The sequence below is a fragment of the Gasterosteus aculeatus genome, chromosome 4 (assembly GCF_964276395.1).
Source record: "Gasterosteus aculeatus chromosome 4, fGasAcu3.hap1.1, whole genome shotgun sequence".
Classification (NCBI taxonomy): Eukaryota; Metazoa; Chordata; class Actinopteri; order Perciformes; family Gasterosteidae; genus Gasterosteus; species Gasterosteus aculeatus.
The window spans coordinates 5,412,375-5,431,828 of record NC_135691.1 but is presented as its reverse complement, the minus strand read 5'-3'; the positions used below and the strand labels follow the sequence as shown (position 1 = coordinate 5,431,828).

Genomic DNA, 19,454 nt, shown 5'->3' with positions numbered 1-19,454 from the left:
CAAAGTAAGATTGTTAAATATTTGTTAATAAAAAAAATTAAACGTATTTGCTTGTATGGTCACATCAGCAGTAATTGAAAGCAGCTGCAAGTGAGGTAAAACTAAAACAGAGTTAAATAAATGTGACAAAGCAAATAAACACATGATGCACTGGTATGTTTATTGACGTATCATGTCGAAGAAATTAAAACCAAACACAGCAGTTATTTTCATAGAGCATCTTTATAGAAAACAATTCTTCACATTTTCCCAAAAACATTTTTTTGGCTTTTTCACTTTTTTTTTTTTTTTTTTTTTTAATAGATCATTTCTATAAAAACTGCTCAAGTTGAACATTTTTAACATCCATCTGCGTCAAAAGGCTCTTAGCTGGCTCGCCGGGGATTGTAGGTGTTCACAGCCGTGATATTTATCAAACATAACTGACCAAAACCAAGAAAAAAACGCTCCCGTTCATGCAGGAAAAGCCACAAGTTTTAAACTTGTTGTTCGGGGTGTTTCCCAGCAACCACCAAAACCCCACATTCAGCCTCCAGTGATCACATCCCTCCACTTCAGCAGCACTGAAGGCACCTGTGTTAACAGCGCTTTTGCTTTATATGCTCGATATGCACTGGTTTCTTTTCTACGTCCTGCAGTTACTAACTAACCAGCCTGTCACACCGCTACGTCTACCCAGAATGCAGCACAACAAGCAGGTCCTACCGATACACCCAGAAGCAAAACAAAAGAAGTACTCTATAGTTGACAATAACTATAAAAACATTTTTTAAAAGATACAAGTGTTTTAACAACTAGTTTGCGCATTGTTCTGCTTTGCTAAAAGTACCGTGAACTTTGACTTGATAATCAGCTTGGAGCAAAAATCTGAACTCAACCTTCTCCCGAGCAGTGAAGAAGATCAACACTTCTCGTCGATCCAATTCTTTGCTGTAGCGTTTCTTTAATGAACTTCAGACTGAGAATCAGTCTCTGGTTTGATCTCTTTAAAAAGCACATCCATACAAAAAGCACACAAACCTTTACGCAAATGGCTCAGCTTACTCTTCACTGTAGGGAAACGACCTCTTAAGTGTGGTTACAAATGCGCTCATTGGATGGAAGTCGTGTGTTTGGACGACATCGCCTTGAAAAGCCTTGCGTGCGTCTTCAATTGGAGAAATAATTCACTGGAATATGCCCGATCAAAGTACTTCACTTTAGGAATTTGGGGTTGAAACCAAAAGTAGAGTCTGAAAGTTTGAGGACACGGTCTAAATATTTTAGTCATACATCGGAGAAAGGCTTCAGACTCAGACACACAAACACACACACACACACACACACACACACACACACGCACAATGTCTACCAATGAGCTACCTTGCATTATAAATATATAAAGTTGAAAAAAGTGCTTATTAAAAGAAACTATAGTGATAACTTCCAGCAGTGTAACTGACGTGTTTGTTCTTGACCAGCTTTAATACCAAATATTAGAGAGAAACTGTCGTCCCTCACGGTCCACTTTGTGTCCTCCTCCAACACTGACAAGGATTGTCCCAAATATAACCGGGGGCCTGGTCCCCCCATTCGCCTTGTACTGAAAGATATTCTTTGGGGAGGGAAAGCATAGTTAATACTAAGGTGACGATGACACTAAGAGTATTGGCCACCTTAACACGCTGCTACAACCACGCTGCTTCTCACAGAGCGAGTTGAAAACACGAAACATGTAAAAAATTAAAACAACTCTAATAATTGCACATAACATATAAGAGCCGAGATGTTTGATACGAGAATAGTCTGCAAGAGGAGGAGGGTGGGGGGGGGAGGGGGGAGGGGGGCATGGCACACTATGGTATAAATACATTGAATGTGAGAAAAAGACACGCGCCTCCACAAGCTCCTAAAACTACTGAGCTCCGTGTCTTTGAATGCGCCGCTCTTGTCGCACTTCGGATTTCCCTCGCGTCTCTGGGTCTCTCTGTACCGGCGGAGAGTTTGAACTTTGGGCCTCTCCGAGCACTTAGGCAATCATGTACTGGGTGATGGCTCTCAGAGCGTATAGCAGCTCAGCCTGCAGACGGGCCTCCATGATTAGTAAATTAACGTGTATCTAAAGGGGGGGAAAAAAGAGACAAAGAAACGTGATTCCCACGGAGGACTGAAAGGGGTTAGAAGGACCGAGTCATGAGTGACGGTCTTCTTACCCGCTCTGAGGTCTTAAGTGGAGCCAGACTCAGCGGACACACCAGAGTTTTGGTGGCATCGGGGAAACAAGCGACAGCCTTGATGTACAGCTTGAAATCTCGCTCCAGCAACTGGTTCACTTCTCCGTAATCGTAATCATCGTACCTGCAGACACCAACAGATTCAGATCAGATTTATCTCCTGAGCCCAAAGAGGCCTGTCTGTGAGTCACAAAGGACGCTGACTGTCTCACCGTATTCCTAACACACAATGGATGTAGTTCCAGATGGCTCTCTTCAAGTCGGGGCTGTGCATCGTGGGCAGGGTGGTCACGCTCCTAAACCGGTCGTCCAAGAGGTGCCCGATGTCCGAATACAACCTATTGACCAATGAGAAGCCGTGGTCCTCCCACGAATAGTCCTGCAGAGAAAACACGTCCTTACAGCCAGCAAGATTTGGATTTTGGTTTATGATAAAGATAAAATCATCAAATGCCAAAGTCCAGCAATGTCCAAATCCTTTATGTACCCTAAATGTAAACCTACATGCACATCTTCTAAAACACAAGCCAGGATCTAAAGTCAATGTGTTCTCGGCATACAGTAACTTTAAAGAACTACACGTCAAATGCCAATCCAGTAAAACCGGCTGTATTTACTACACAAATCGGCAAATACATGAGGGAATATGGAAACTTGTGTCAGAGTCCTGGTATTATATAAAAAGCATTGTCATTGTCAGGTTGTACCTCTAACACACATACAAGGTCATCCGACAACACCACTCATCTACAGACACAAAACTCCCTCACCTGAACTCTAAATACTTGAAAGTGGTCCTCCTCTCTGCGGGCAAACTCCTGGTAGCACAAGTCGGGGTCTGTGATAAATCGCGTCGGGTCCGTGAAGCACATCGTCTCGTCTTCTTCCTCCGCATCTAAAAAAAAAAGAGGTGACGAAAGAAAAGGCGACGGGGAGGCGGAGAGAGAGCGTCAGTAATCGCGGTTTGAAAACCACGCCGGCGTTAATGTAACACGCGAGATAACCGGGAGAGGTGAGAGGGATGATGGCAGCGGTGTCATCTCGTTATCTGCTGAGGAAGGTTACCCGTTTGCTGGAGTGTGTGTGTCTGTAGCAGGCGTTCTTCTCGCTTCTCGCGCTCCTCCTGGGACTTCTGGATCCTCTCCTTGAGACACACCATGTCACAACTGGAGTCCAGAGACTGTCGACGCAAAAGCCGGGAAAAAAACTCATTAACAACAGTGGACAGAAATAATCGTTATCATGAGAAAATGCATCTTCCACTTTTCTGTCATGTATGCACAGATTAGTTAGCATTTAACGCTAGCCAAACATGTCATTCAAACTATGAAATATTTCATGTAAGAGGTCCTATGTTCTGTATATTCATAACGTCTCAAGATAAAATGGTTCTACGTGCCAAAGCAAATTACACTAAAAGACCAGACTGACCCTTCTTCGAGTTCTGTGTTCGGAGGGAGTGGCGAGCGACTGAGGCACGTTGGCGTTGCCGTTGGCAGCATCGAAGGGGCAGAAGGTCGGCGGGACACCGTTGGGAGATTTGGACGACGGGACAAAGTCTGCGTCTGTGTCCGTGTCACATCCAAACACAAAGCTGCAGAGGGAGTGGCAGTGGGCCAGGATCACCACGGCCTGCACCAGCTCCGCCAGAGACCAGCACTGCTCGCCCGACTTCAGCAGCGCCTGGAAGGGAGCCGAGGTCAGTGACGAGCTCAGGGTCACGCTTTCTTTATTTTTATCTCGGCAGCGTGTGGTTCGCGTCGCTGTACCTGGAAGTGTGAGCAGGCCGTGAGCCAGGGTTGGTGGGCCAGCACCTTGTTGATGTGATCGAGGAGACGAAGACGAGGCGGCGCCGCCTCCAAACCCTGCAGCCACTGGGGGTCCCCGCCCACCCGCAGGAACTGGGCCGAGTGCAGGTACACCAAGTAGTTGCAGTGATGTCGTGCCGCAGCCTGAAAATCACGAGAGGAGACCGTTGAGACAAAAATGATCAACTCAATAAGTGATTGTTATTCTTTTTAAAATGAGTGACCCCACAGTCAAACGTAAGCGAGTTACGGAGCACGTGTATAAAACGAGGATGGCCTGCAAACGGACCATGATGGCGATGTAATGGCGGTACGGCAGCGGCAGGGGGCCGTCCATGTGCAGGATGTAGTGCTGTGTGCGCAGGAAGCTCTCCAAGTATTGAGGGTGAGAGGCCATCTGCTGGGACACGGCGTCCACGCTCCCCCTGCTGACCACCGCCTTCATGAACAGCAGCGACACTCGCTCGTTCTCGCTGTTCACCATCACCTACGGAAACCGGGACAGAGCGCAGGTTGGTTAATCAAGAAAATAATCCAGCGATCACAAAAGAAAATAAACTGCTAAAAAGTGCTTAAAAGTGACAGCGATAAATCTCTTCATTGAACTTGTAGTTCTTATGAAATAATTAAACAGATTATCTTTCCTTGGAAATGCAGCGTACATATCAATGGCCCTCGGAAAAGAGGATGCAAAAACCAGCAACGAAGGCCGACTGTCCTTTGAAATATTAGAACTCATTTTATAGTCAAAGCAAGTTGGGTGAAGAGGGGTAGGACTTCGGGCTCCTGCTTTGGAGTCATGTTACACACTGCGATAACGGGGGCGAGTGAGTCAGGTCCTTACATTATTCTTTATGCATGTAAAACAAGCGGAACACTGTGCTGGAAATAAGAATCGGAACGCAGTGAACAAAAAAACGGCCAAACAGATGAAGAAGCTAAATGTGAAAGTTGGGCTTAAGAGGCCCTGAGGAGGGAACCTGCAGCAGCGCAGAGTTGGTTGGGACCAAAGATACAAACATGGGTGCAACTGGAGGCCAAGAGCAACAGAGGCATGTGGAGGAGAAGCTGCCCTCATAGACACAGCCATTGATTACGGCCCTCACCGGCACACAATGGCCCCTGGGTGTGAGGGAGCCCCCTCGCTCTCTGACATTCATCGCCATGTTAATGTGGCCGATCGCTCCATGTGGTATTTCACTTCTGTCTGCAGTGGACGAGGCTTTTCTTCTGATCCTGCTCGAGGCTCCACCTCTTGACCCACATACGCCGCGGTCTGGAAAGACGTGTTAGCATACCTCATGTTGCACGAAGGAGTCTAATTATTTGAAATTCCCATCACTTATTCAACAAAAAGAGGAAGCCTATCTTACAGAAAGAGAAAGACAAACTACAAAAAAATGTGAAGAAGGATCTTAAATGAAACTGACTGCGAGCCGGACCCTGACCAGCTGTTGTCTGTCAACAGACATGAGAAATAGTCCGGAGGATTCATGGAGCACACGGGTGCCTGCCAATCAAAGACCTCAAGAGCACATTTACGGAAGTATCTCTCAGCAAACACAGGCGTTACCGATTAGCATGCCGAGCTGCAGAATCTAGGTTACTGCTCCACGTAGCACCGACTGATGGGGTCACAGAGACGAACGGGCATTTCAGGGATTACTCGACACGATGCAGACAGCGGGCTTCACGTTCAAATCGTCAAGCAGTTAAGAAGGGAGATTGTTTAGCTGCCTCCTTCCTGTCCATTGAATAAGCTATGATTGAAACACTAATTATGAAAGGCCAAGGGGGACCAAGATGCACAAAAGGCACATTATTTTCTTTTTTTTATACTTTTATACGGCAGCACAACATCCATAGCTTAAAAAAAAAAAATACATCTCTCTGATTTCAGATTAAGACAAACATCGAATGAAAAATGTGCTCATGACAAACCAGACGATCCCACAGAGACCGTAACACACAACCCTATCGCAGTGGGACACACGACCTGGCGGCGCAATAACTCTGGGACACTTTGACCTGCTCCAGTTTTTGCTCAGAACGTCAAAGAAAACAGGATTTCTTCATGTAAATGAATCTGGTGAAAGGTTACCGTTGGCAACGGCTCAAGTCGAAATGACTTCATTCAGCGATCCCGGAGTCATTGAGACAGCACCATCCACACTGGGACTCACTGGGCTGAAATTTCCCCAAACGCACAACCAGTGGAAATGGCATGCAGAAGAACACCGCTGTGTAAAAGGCAACAACCAAGCTACTGTCATTCAATTTGCTCTTTATTCTCCATCTACGGCGGAGACAAGGACAGTAAAATAAGTTGGCCGCACTTACTCTTGTACAGACGTAGGCGACGTCGAGCAATCAAAGGGGAAATTGGTGTTTTGTGAAATTGCGTCAACATGTCTGGACAAATTCTAGAAAAGTCAAACTGAAACAGGAACTACAGCTGATGAAGTCGTGCAGCAGGAAATGCATCACACAACTTTGACTGCAATATGTCGCGGTCTGCTGACATCTGCTATCCTGAAAGCAAAATTATAATGATGCCAGTCACGCAGTTAAAAACAATACACAGTACGGTTGTGACGATGTTTTTAAAACTTCCCTGATTTTGAAAGAGTCCATCTGGAATTACGCCTTTTCAAATGTCCCCTAAATTTTTTTTTTTTTAAAAACACCCAGACACCCATCCACACTGCTTTATCGTCTGAAAACAAACCACAAATTCTGCACACAGCAGTGCAAGGCGATATGCTCCTTGTTGTCCACCCACACGGAAAACAAAAAGGTTAACAAGTGCGCGCCGGTTGATATATAAAGCCAAAAGGCACGCATCAACATTTGAGCAACTATGCAATAAATGCAAACAGCATGAGAGATGCACAATTAGGATTTGTGCACACAAAGGTATCAGTTCTGTGCAGTACGCCCAGTAGCTTTATTTCCTATCAAAAACCAGGCTTGAGGGTGGGATGGTAGTGTTGATATTAGAGCGCTTCTATATTCAAATCACAAGATGACAAACTTGTAGTCTGGTGGCATAGAACAGAACTAAAAAAAGGGCCTATTGTGGGTAAAAATTCACAAACGAAGATTTGATATAAAATGGAAAAAAACATCCCTTCCCACCAGGTCATTGGTTTATTGATCAGAGAGGAGCGAGAGGCAAGGATGAAATGAAAAACAGGGATGACGTAATTGAGGGAAGGAAAGGTAAACGGAGACAAAGACTGTGACAGCAGGCTACCAACCAAAACAACAGCGCGGTGAGTGAAGAAATAGAAATGACCAAGATCCCACATAAGGAAGAAGAACTTTGATGCCAGCAGTTTTCCTAGCAATGGTAAATGTGTCCGCGTGAGAGGAGATGGGTTTGTAGTGGTGTTGGTGGGCTGCAGTTGGGGGGGGCTGCTGCAGATACATGAGAAGGACATTCAATCTGCATTCCGATTGAGCCTGGAAGGGGTCTGTCCTTATCATGCGCCGGGGTCATGGTGGTATTAACCCCCCGCCGCCCCCACACCCTGCTGCCCCAAATCACCGAAAACACCAGCACCCAGGGCCGATTTCGGCCCTGCAACATGAACTCAGCCAGCAGTGCAAAACAAACCAGCTGCAGCACAAAGATGTTTGGAGAGGGGAGGAGACGAGGGGAGGAAAACGAGCTGCCGGGCAGGACAGCACATACAACATATCCAAGACAAACAAAAGCCTGTCCTGCAGGATACAAAGGATAAAAGAAAGCCATGCGCACACAGTAGAGGAGTTATGGGACCTGTCAAAGGACACCCCAGGTGTTCTCCCTACCTCGGGTGGGCGGTGACCCAAAGGGACCTCCACCGATAAGCAGGACATTTATTACCAGTCTCATTCCCGGACCAGTCCGGGAACGTGCAGGTTATCCTAACAAAAAGGCAGGTGCTCAGATGGAGTGGTGCTGACCTGGATGCCAAATTCTTGTTTATTTCCACAGAATAAGTGCTTTAAGTACTGTGGCTGTATGTATTTGGTTTCGCATAAACATAGATCTTTATTCAAATACTGAATGTTTGTCCCCAGTTAAAGACGATTACGTTATCAAATGCCATCAATGTAATGTATGCACATAAATGTGAACAGCAAAACAGCGACAGTCAGAAGAAACCCAAATTCTTAAACTAGGGTAGAGGGTTTTGAATCCAATGCCTCTCACATTCCTCCCTGTTTTGCTCCATTTCTGGACTCTAATCTGCAGCAAACACGTCTTTCGGTACTGCACTTGAGACAGCGCCCCCCTTCTGTTGCAAAAGGGAAAAACAGCGACAGTGGAGAAAAACAACTTTGATTGGCAGTCCAGTTCAGCGAGCAAAAAAAACCCCAGCACAATAAAAGTCGGCAACATTTGAAGCAACCTGGTGCCAGAAACAATATGCAATCCGCAGGTGTCCTTTTCGGATTAAAAGCATTTCCGTATTTGATTCATGAGTAATAAAGGGCCCTGCATTACTTCACAGCCACCGAACTGACAAGACACTTTTGGTCCCAAATCCTTAGATGATGTCATCGTCACCTACAGATTTCTCCTCATTCTGCAAAGCTCTCGGTCCGTTACTGCACTCGGACGTTAATACTTTACGTAAACGTCGAGCATAGACACCGATGAAACGCAGACATTAAGATCATCGATGGAGAAGCAACAAAGGGAGACCCTGCGTTGCGTTGGGAGGCTTTAAATCACAGTGAATGCAGGCACACGACTGACAGCCAACGGCTCGTCTTTCTTATACTAATATATATATATATATATATATATATATATATATATACTTACATTAGCACGTTAGATATAACGTTACGTTTACTTTTCCCAACGTCGGTTTAAAAAGAACCGGAGAGGAAACGTTGCGAGCTTTTAGAGTGACATTTCAATGGCCGGGGGGGGTGTGAAACTACTAAATGTGTCAAGAGATCTGAATCAAATGAATGAAAACTAGTCGCCGGGCATTTTTCTAACAGAAGGGATTTAACCGCTCGTGTGGTCGCGCGAGCGGCCGTTAGCCCGAGTTAGCTCGCGGGGTCAGAAGTTTGAGTTACGGCGTCGCGTGCTCGCTAACGTACAGCCCCTGTAACGCTAGCGGACGGGACGTTACTGCCTGACAAGTTGGAAAGTTCAGGGATTAAAAAAAATTAAATGAAAAAACTGAAAAATAGACTTCTTTACATTATCGGATGTTTGCTGCCCAAACGTGTTATTTTAAGCAACAACAAAAACAGGAGAGAAAAAAAGCCAGCAAACCTGACTGAGAAATGATCTTGGACATAAAATAACGTTCATCCGTTCAGCAAATGAATGAACGGTTCTCAAGCTAGCCGCTAGCTTTAACTGTTAAAACTACCAGCAGTGTTTAACATCTTTGTCCTCCCTCGGCTTTACCCCCACTAACGTTACCTGTTTGTGGGCTCGCTGGCGCTGGCTTCTCAGGGGGTACTCCATTTTACTCCGACAGATGATCATTTTACAAAAAACAAAAGTGAGTTATTGCATGGATGCGGCTCTTCGTCTTTTCTGGGTTGCCCTCCGAGCTAGCTTAAAAAAGAAAAGGGGGATGGGTGGGTGGGGAGGGGGAGCAGGGCTGCCGCTGGCCGCAGTCAGTCCGCCTCTAGCCGGGAGACTGAGACCGGGAGAGAGCGGAGGAAAACCTTCCCGGAGCGCAGCCGAGGAGCTCCGGTAACAGCGCGGGCCAATCGGAGCGCGCGGTGGGCGGAGCCTGACGGAGGGTGATATTCCAAAATGCTAATGAACATCTGCAAACAACCACGCAGAGAGGCGAAGACCGCACCCCCCCCCCCCCCCCCCCCCCCCCCCTCACACACCCACATATGGGCACACTGACAACTGGCTCTCGGAGGATAGATTTACCCTTTTTTATTTTATGCCAGTTTATTTTTTTTTTGTTTTGCTAGAACATACTTGGCCTTTACATTGAGGAAATGTGGAAAAAGTTAACAACAGTCTCACAAAGCAGAGTTGTGTTCATTTTATTTGTTATGATACGAGTGGTCGAACCCAGAAAGGCCGTGAAATCTGGAACACAGATCATAAAATCATCCGAATAATCCTGCTGGGTGGGATGGACACAGTTTGTATCAGATGGCATGTGACTTTACCACATAAGTCATACGCGTATTGGTCGTTTCTGGGAGTGTTTTAGGGTGTGGGTGAGCCATACTACTTACAATCAAGCAAAATCTTGAAAGGACTCTGCAAAGGAAATACAAGGAGCCCTATACTTTTTCTCCCAACATTCAATAAATTTTCTTCAGTATCACATAAAAAACATTTTACTATGTCATAGTAATGCTATAGCACATGGTCTAATTTTACTCATCTTACATTAAAGAAAGAATGTCACAACAACTTACAAGGCACTTAATTGTAAATAAAGCATAGCTCTCTTAGATGACAATGATACGTTTGCATCAAAGTCATCTAACCCGAGACGGTTTAATCTAAACTATCATGCTGTCATACATCAAGATTTTACAACGTCACAAAGGCAAAGACAACAAGTATCATTGATGTTCGTGTCCTAAAGTAAACACAACAAGCATTGATTAACTGAGATGTCCACAGCCAACCACTACAGCCAGGCTTGCTTTGACACAATTGTAACATTTTGTGTGGACTTATTCAGTCTTGTCTCGTCTTGAAGAATGGGACGTTTGTTCTTTATCAGTCATTTCGGAATTCAATTGCTTCAAAATCAGGTTGTTCTCTCTCCCCATCAATTACTTTGTGTTTTTTTAACTTTCTTACCAACTGCTGCTGAAGACAATCGGCATGTGTTAAGCGTGCATACATAATTTTTCGAATTGTTACAGAACTACCACTAACTACTAATGTAGTTCCCCAATTTGACGAAATTTACATTTTCTTTTTGAGATTATGCTCCGTTCTGTGGAAACTTCTGTCTTGTGAAAGTGGAAATGAAAACAAATGTGGTTGATGAGTTTGAGTTCAACATTAAGTACTTAATTAATGTGCTCATTTAATCATAAAGCTTCATAGTGACTTCCCAAATGCTCCAAACGGAACAAACTTGAGTAAAACCAAAGCGGACTGAGAAGCTCTGGGGAAAACAAGTGACACAGGCCTTGATTGTCCATTTCTATTAGATCAACATGCAGTTTGCACAAACATCATGTGAATCATATGGAGCGGCAGGCAGAACCGGTCTAAACCACTTAGCCACTGTCCTAATTGATTGAGGGGAGAACACCAAACGGATAACTGCAATACGAGGCTTCCTCGGTCAGGGATTTGTTTAAAAAATTAAATCGTCACATTTGAGAAGCTGAAAAAAGGAAACGTGTAATTGATTGTAAAAAACAGTTTCGTTTTAGATATAAAATATTCAAAAGAGATATTGACTTGAAAAATGACAACACTGGAGTGTTATTAATTGTGCCGGAGCCAATTTAGTGGTTTGTTCAGAGCCCTGGCCAGACTTAAAATGATACTGCTGACCTTTCAGTATCAACATTCAAGCATAATGGTATTTCAATGGGGTAGTTTTGCCTTACCTCTTTTGAAATAGCATTGACAGCTGGCTGGTGCATCCACACTCTGAGAGCTGCCGTGCCTCACTTAGTGCACAGAAATTCTCCAAGAAACAAGACAGACGGGACTTTCCTAAGAAGGAAGTACGCTACTTTGTTTTTTGGTGACAGGGATGTGAGAGATTATTGTCTTCATCAAGCTACCTGACATCCAATCGACAGGGAAACAGGAAAATAACACCACACTGTACCATTATTAAATGCTGGAGCAACTGGGCTGTTAACCTGTTGTACCAGAAGCATTAACCGGTTTTTAAATCTGGTCAACAAATCTGGTCAGCAAAGCCAAAACATTCTGTCTCAGTAATAGAATGTGGACCAAAATGTTTCCAGCTCTGACTCACAGACTTTGAGAAGCCAAACTACCATACATGCTGCCTTTAACCCATCATTTCCTGTTGAACAAAACCTCTTCATGTGAAGAAACTGACTGAAAAAATGATGAATCAGCAGTGATCATGTACATGTGCACGTAAATACAATATTTACCAGTTTCCTGCAGGCTACGGCGTTCAACACCCTCTTATTCAGCCTACTTACTCAAGCTTGCTGCTCCAGCTTTTCAGCAGATTGAGAGTAGACTTGAGAGGGAAGAAAAAGGTAGTCATGGCATATAAATATACGTAGTTAGATTCTACCTAGAACATCAACAACTACCCTTAAAAATGGCTCAAGACAAAGCAAACAAAAAGCTACCAACTGTCTGCGTGTGTTGTTTGCAGTTTGGAATAGAAGAAGTTGGGGTTTACGTGCTGGTACGTCTCACCTAGTGGCAAGAACAAATACAACCATCCTTTCTGTGATGCCAAATGTCTTTTAGTTTGCCTTATAAATAAGTCGAAAACAAACAAAAAAAATCAATATTAATATATAGGCTACATATAAAAATGAAGATAAATATAATATATATATATATATATAAATAAAAACAAAATCTAGAATATTCAAGTAATTCACACGACACATGATTTGAAATAATAGATATATTATTATTGCATACGAAAATAGTGTCAGATGTGCTGTACAATTATAATAAATAAGTATATCTATTAAGACATAATATTCTAAAAGACCATCAAGCATCACTTTAACAGAAAAACAACAACGAAAATAAAAGTATCTCTAAATACCGAGGGCTTTGTCAAGGAAATTTGCGAAATTCTTGGGCTGTCCGGGCAAGAAGGGCTGCAGAACAGAGAGATCCATCGTCCTCAGGGTTTCTGTCAGAGTGCTGAAATATATTTAAAAAAAATATAGGAAAAAAAAAATAGGCTTGTTACTTTTGTTTCGCTCAACAACCTTACACCTACTAACTCACACATACCTGCAGGTGCAGTACAACAAGTGGGAGTCCTTGTGCAGCTGTCTGGCCATCTCCAGTTGGTGGTTGTTCATCAGCTTGTCATTGACGACCACCAGCAGAGGTTTACCTGCCTCAAGCGCCTCCAAACAGCTTCCTGCTCCTGAGGACAAAAAAAGGTGTTTCATGTTTGGACACTGCTGACGTACCGGTCTTCTCTGCAGCTTCTGGCCGATGCTTTTAATATTTATTATGCACACATTGTCTTTTTTTAAACAAACAGTAGATAGCAGTTAAGCTTATGGAAAAAGCTTTTTTTCTATTTTACTAACCTGCATGGCTGATGACGAGGTCAGCCTGCTTGATGTCTTCTGCTATAGAGTCTTTGAACCGATAGGCCTCCAGTCTGACATCTGGACAGCTGTCAGCCGCTGGAACAATAGAGCCTCTTCCAGTCTGAAGAACCAGACGCTCATATCCACGAGCCTTTAAGGCCTGCAGGGAGAATAAAATGAGCTTATTATAAAGCTGGTCAAAGGTTCACAAATCTGCCCCGCTCCAAACAGAGGCATTAATGTTATGCCAATTACTGTACCAGTAAAAATTTGAGCTAATCGTAATTAACTTGAGTACACGCATTATATGCGAAGTTATGCTTGTACATGCATTTCAGAAGCAAATTGTTGTGCATTTCGCTCTGCTTGCTTTTAAGATGCCCCATCCTGTGGTGCTGGTACTCTGCAGACTTCCTGTGCCATCGATACGCGATTGCGTTTCACTCATGATGATAACAAACATGACTCACCTGTACGTTCTGCGGACACGTGATGCTTCCGATGAGGTCATCGAAGCTCGTGGTGCCGACGGTTACGAACACCGTCCTCATGACTTCTCAAATAAAAAAAGGTTTACAAGGAGTGTTTCTTTTTCTTTTGTTTTTCAAAGCACTTCGTGGCTTTTTCCTCACGTCGCATTCTTCGTCCTACAGCTCTGAACCGACAGCTACTTCCGCATGGGGCACGTGACGTCACAGCCAAGACCGTGTAAACACACGCGCGGTCGTTCGCTGTGACGTCGCCCCCCCGAGGCCCGGAGCTGTAACGGCTTCAGTGGAAAAATACTAGTTCGATGTCTCTGAGCTGCACAGCTTCGCATGAAATAGAGATATCACTTCTTTACAGTTAAAACATATTAAAATGCCCCGTGATATCCTCATAGACTGTGAAACCTCCATGATAACATTCATTCTGGCCAGTGAATACAAATTCTTACCATGAAATCAGAGTTACCACGAATTAGGTTGATGAGGTAATAGGCCTACAGATTCTTTTCTGCAACAGGCAATCTTAAAATTAATATGCAACTTCATCTCAAATAAAATGTCTTGATTATCGTTGTCTTTGTATTGTTTGGTTAAATGTGTGTATCCTTGTTTCTTGTCTAGAGGTTTAATCTTCGATGGTGTTGTCAATCGGGCTGCTCTGTAGAAAGAACAATGTCACACTTGATCTGACCACTTTGAAACAATCACAAGCTGAGTATTATTCTGATTCACAGCTCTTATACAAAATGATTCCGAACCCTCTGTTCATTTCATGCAGGATGGTCCCCGTCGAGTTAGAGAGGAGGTACAAAGTTTGACTGCTGTGTCTACAAACATCTCCCTATTAAAGAGTTTTTCTGGACTCTGGAAAGGTGAAGACTGGACCAAAGACAAAGCTGCTGGTAGATATAGTGCTTGAGGTGATAACCATGGAAAAAGACAATCACGTCTGGTGATTGTACTAATCTGCACTGATCCTGGATTAAGTCCACCAACATCACTCACAGATCAATTTCCTGGACATGTCAGTCCAGGCGTGTCACATCAAAGAGCCGGTTAATGACGGTTCATGAAACTTATGAAAAGCAAACGCAGCCGCAAAATCCAGCAGAAATATCCGAGCAGTGTGTGCCGTTAAGTTTGCGCTTGCCCCTGACAGATGAGCTTGAGGAAGCATCAGCACACTGCTGCTGATCTGATCTTCCTCTCATGCGCCTCCAGTGATGAGCAGCCTCGCATGAACCTGGTCAACTGATTAAGGCTAATTCAAATATGAATTGCCTGACTTTGGTTAGTTGATTTTCCTTTCACTTGTCTTGGGCTACAAAACACAAGGGCCTCAAATTATTGTTATTGTATGTTCAATAAGCAAGGAGTATTAGAAGATAGCGTTTTGTTGGTTTGCATTTGCTTTAATCTCACGCACTTTTCTAAATGTATTGCATTTATTGCTCTGCACAGAAAGACCCGCTCATATAGTTAAGACTGAATATTAGTTTCATATTGTGTATTAATGCAACATCACTTATTGATAAAGGTTAATCCTCTAACAGTGCACAATAACAAAAGCAGAAAGACCAGCAGGTTTATTACCAAATGACAACAGATGTTTATATCTTTAAGAAAAAAAGAAAAAGAAACAAGAGACCTGGGTGCAACAAAAAATATTTAAGGCTCTGTTAAATGCTCAGCTTCAGAAACAAAACAATGTACCAGATATCCTGAAAAGTCACGAAAAGCAAGACTAGTAGTTTAAAAGTTTAAAACTGGCTACCCATGTCGTTAGTTTTTAATAAATATGTTACTATAAGAAAAATAAAATGACAAAGTTAAATCTGATTAACTGTGCCAGAACTTTTATCAAACATTGCTGCGAGTTCTTCGATGACAAGAAATCAGCGTCTCCAGAATTTAAAGCCACACACGTCATGTAGTCAAACACAAATCTGCACTGCGAGCTTCCTTTGGTCGTTCCAAAATCATCCCCCACAGACTCCTTGGGAAAAATGGAAGACCTGCGTCCACGTGATTCATGCCTTGTAGAGACTTTGAATGAATTCAGGCTAATAACAGTAATATGGCTCATTCTTATCACTTCAAGTTGACTTGGTCAAACATTTTCAATTTTGAGCATGCACGTTTTCAGATGAGTTTAGCTGCTTCAGGCTACTGAGATTTAAAAAAAAAAGGTTAATTCTCGATGTTATGGGTTTAATCCACACCTACATCCAGTCTAATTTTCCTAAAAGCTAAAAAATTGCACGCACTGTTGCTGTTGCTCGTGTCAGGTTGAGTAATTTCAATAGACACCTCCTCAAAATACAGCGAGCAGCATAAGTGGGCAGCAAACTGGTCGAAGTGTGCATGCTTAAAATTAAAATGTTTCATTATGATGAAATACTTTGTCAGATTCCAAATTTGAGACACAATACAAGTAATAGTAAAGTATATAATAGTGATTAAAGCAGCTTTAAAAAGAAACTGCAACCTCAAACACTCCTGCTTATTATTCTGGCATACAATCCGACTAAAATGAGAACAAACACGGACTGAAATTCACCGATGGCCGTGCTCACTCATAAGTCTGTCAGTCTTACTCGATCCAGGAGCATCGAAAAGGCCGTTGAGGTTGCAGCAGAAACGTCTTCTAACAGTTATGATATCAAAAATAGGTCAGACGTCTTTCCTGTCAGATGCTCTGTGACAGAAAGTCAGAAACCAGACTGAACAGGAGCTCTACCCTCTGCGGTAAGTTTTGGTTAGTTTGTCCCGAGGTTCATGGTTCATCAAAATCCTTGTGGTGATCCAGACAAATCCTGAATCTAAAAATAAAAGAAAGGAGAGAAAAGCAAAAAAAAAAAGCTTATTAATACAGGTTGAAATGGCTAAAACTAGCAGTGTGCAGCTGTGCGTGTAAAACTGGCAACACCTCTCACAGCATCTAAAATTAACTTCCTGTTTTGGAACATAATTTTTTCAGGATGTCACACTTTTCTCTCTGTCCCCGGCTCGGTTTGCAGCGCTGTCTGTTACGGCCCTAAGCGGCTCTTACAGTTGTGTTCTTCATGCCACATACTTTATATCAACAGGCTAAACCAACAATTTGCACGAAGCGGCACCGCCCACTCCTCTCTCACTTCTAACCTCTCCTCCCTCCCACTTCACTGAATAGCCTCAGTCATCCGTTTGGCACATTTCTCCCCAGAGTGTGAACCATTTTACATTGCAGGGACATTTTATCACATTTTGAAAATGAGTGAGCCGCCAACTGTGCTGTGGTCTTTGGGTCAGCCTGTATGTGAACGCAAGCATGCAAAGGAGGATGTCAATGTAACGGCTTGTACCTCTTTCTCACTGTACCACACAGGCTGTGCAGCACTGTTCCTGCTTCTCTGGCAGCGTGGAATAATTCATCTGTCGGACGATCTCTGCAAACAGCTCGTCCACCATAGTCTTGCTCTTGGCTGAAGTTTCGATGAAAGGGCAGCCCCACTCTTGAGCCAGAGCTCGTCCATCGGACCCGGCCACCTCACGCTCAGATTCCAGGTCGACTTTATTCCCAACCAGGATCAACGGCACCTTCTCGAACCGCTTCACTCGAACTATTTGGTCTCGCATTGGTCTGATGTCCTGATGCAAAGGGAGAGGATTTGAGTGTTTTCTCATTGAAAATGCAGTATCTTTTCCATTTAATAGAGAAGATACAGGCACTATTTTACCTGCAAACAGTATAAAATGAGAATTAGAACAGCAGTAAGTTGCTGTACAAAAAATGCTGTATAAATTGTGTATCTAGTATGGACTAGGACACTACGAAAGGTTCCCATGTAAAACTCCATCATAACAAGTATTAGTCTTTATAAAAACATGTATATTATGGGGATATTATGCAGTACGTTTCTGCAGCAGCTCAACCTTTTGAGTTGTCTGTTAAACCTATGTTGGCTAAATCGTAAAGTTGTGTTAAACACGGCACAAATCCCAGATTCTAACCGGGAACAATCTTAACACGCTTGATAGTTTACGCCAGGTTAACAAGTAGAATGATTAAGACTTTATTTGTTGTTAGTCTCTTAATTGCATGATGTTGTGATGTCTAATAAAGCTGCGTAAAACGGTGCAGCTTGTTATGGGCTGTATTCAAACGACGGTGTCTTTTAAGACACAGCGACATTTGAATGCTGCAAGGCTCTGCAACTCCCACCGACCTAGGAACATTTTAATGCGCGTGGTTTAAAAAGGTGTTTGTGAGGTGACATCAGGTACCTGGAATGACTGCTGGTTGACCAGGCTGTAGACCAAGATGAACCCCTGTCCGTTCTTTATGTACAGATCTCGCATGGAGGCGAACTGCTCCGTACCCGCCGTGTCGAGAATCTCCAACACGGAGGGAGAGGAGTCCACCTCGATCTCCTTTCGGTAAAAGTCCTCGATGGTCGGGTCGTATTTCTCGATGAAGGTGCCGGTGACAAACTGGACGGTCAGCGCGGATTTGCCGACACCGCCGCTGCCCAGCACGACCACTTTGTATTCTTTCATTGGAGCGGTCGAGGCTAACTTAGCAGCTAACGACTTAGCTACACTGCTATCCTCGCCCCAGGAACATCTACCAGGCCCTTCAAAGAGCTAACTGGCGAAATGTTTAGCGATATAAAACAGGTCCTCCTCATTCACAGAAACCTGGGAGTGTCGCTCATGCTCGTTGCTTTTTTTGTTCGTCGCCTCGCTGGTTAACGAGTGAAAGTTGATGTCCGTGGACGTTAACTCTGGCGTTAGCTCGCATTGACGCTAGCTCGCTTCTGGCTAAATTCCGTCTCGCGCTGCCCCATGCTCAAGCGTCGAGACGTTACGTCCGATTGAACCACAAGTGCCGGGGACTCAATAAAAAAAAACGTGGTGTCTAGCTACAGGCAGCAAGTCACGACGAAACACGCTAAACTTCCCCTATAAACAACATGCCAATTCCTGCACAAACAACCACAGACACACACCAGCCCGCCGGTGTCGCAAAACGCAGCGCAGGTTATGTCCGTCCGTCCGGGCCTAGTTCTGGTTCCGGCCCGGCACCTCGGAACCCAGGCGCACTATCCCCGGACACACCGCAGATTTAATGTCTTAGTCCGAGGGTCCATTGGTAACAGTCTGTTGCTGCTCCAATGTGCGTTTGACTCTGTGCTGTTTAGGTTCGATAGCAGAAAGGAAAGCCTTTTTTCCACCAACTGATTTCCTTATGCTAACAAGCTGGCTTCCGCTAACGACCTCTAGGTTTCCGGTGTGACTGTTTTCAGAATAAAAGCTTCTCGACAGAAGTGAACCCTAAATACCTCGTAGGATTTACTGGAGCAGCAAAACATGGAAGAAGAAACCATTTGTATTGCCAAGTATTATTTTACACATACAGGAAAATGTTCTCTGCATTTAACCCATCCCACACAGTGGGAGCAGTGTGCGGCCGTAAAGATGCCCAGGGAGCAGTTAGGGGTTGGGTGTCTTGCCCAGGGACACTTCGACATGGGACATGGGGCACCCGGGGTTCGAACTGCAAGCCCTGCGGATCCCGGCGCACCGCATCTACAATAGCAGAACTCATCATAGGCACAGTAACTTATTCTTTATAGCTATACACTGCAAAACAATTTGTTACATGCCATAGGCTATTAATCATCCCTCTTCCTAGGTGTTTTTTTGTCATTGACATCAAA

General features: G+C 44.0%; 3 protein-coding genes across 8 annotated transcripts; all 3 read right to left on the bottom strand.

Annotated features, from left to right (window-relative positions):
• Positions 1 to 203: 203 nt before the first annotated feature.
• On the bottom strand, positions 204 to 9,821 carry sesn4 (sestrin 4). 6 transcript variants are annotated; one of them, XM_040173237.2, is made up of 10 exons: positions 9,459 to 9,699; positions 7,838 to 7,933; positions 4,311 to 4,508; positions 3,983 to 4,165; positions 3,645 to 3,896; positions 3,279 to 3,393; positions 2,984 to 3,108; positions 2,426 to 2,592; positions 2,193 to 2,337; positions 204 to 2,098 (listed from the first exon to the last, which is right to left on the bottom strand). In XM_040173237.2, exons 2-10 carry the CDS (start codon positions 7,883 to 7,885, stop codon positions 2,009 to 2,011), a joined length of 1,323 nt encoding a protein of 440 aa, XP_040029171.2. In that variant the 5' UTR covers positions 7,886 to 7,933; positions 9,459 to 9,699; the 3' UTR covers positions 204 to 2,008. The 6 variants fall into 6 exon arrangements, with proteins under 6 accessions (XP_040029171.2, XP_077956703.1, XP_040029172.2 ...); XM_078100577.1 differs by lacking the exons at positions 7,838 to 7,933; positions 9,459 to 9,699 and adding exons at positions 5,128 to 5,297; positions 6,362 to 6,547; XM_040173238.2 differs by lacking the exons at positions 7,838 to 7,933; positions 9,459 to 9,699 and adding exons at positions 6,123 to 6,261; positions 6,362 to 6,450.
• A 211-nt stretch (positions 9,822 to 10,032) lies between these two features.
• Positions 10,033 to 13,988, bottom strand: LOC120817479 (UDP-N-acetylglucosamine transferase subunit ALG13). Its single transcript, XM_040173754.2, has 4 exons — positions 13,735 to 13,988; positions 13,262 to 13,424; positions 12,954 to 13,092; positions 10,033 to 12,860 (listed from the first exon to the last, which is right to left on the bottom strand). Exons 1-4 carry the CDS (start codon positions 13,813 to 13,815, stop codon positions 12,752 to 12,754), a joined length of 492 nt encoding a protein of 163 aa, XP_040029688.1. The 5' UTR covers positions 13,816 to 13,988; the 3' UTR covers positions 10,033 to 12,751.
• A 1,335-nt stretch (positions 13,989 to 15,323) lies between these two features.
• Positions 15,324 to 19,029, bottom strand: rap2c (RAP2C, member of RAS oncogene family). Its single transcript, XM_040173753.2, has 3 exons — positions 18,019 to 19,029; positions 17,097 to 17,382; positions 15,324 to 16,574 (listed from the first exon to the last, which is right to left on the bottom strand). Exons 1-2 carry the CDS (start codon positions 18,289 to 18,291, stop codon positions 17,104 to 17,106), a joined length of 552 nt encoding a protein of 183 aa, XP_040029687.1. The 5' UTR covers positions 18,292 to 19,029; the 3' UTR covers positions 15,324 to 16,574; positions 17,097 to 17,103.
• Between the last annotated feature and the right edge of the window lie 425 nt (positions 19,030 to 19,454).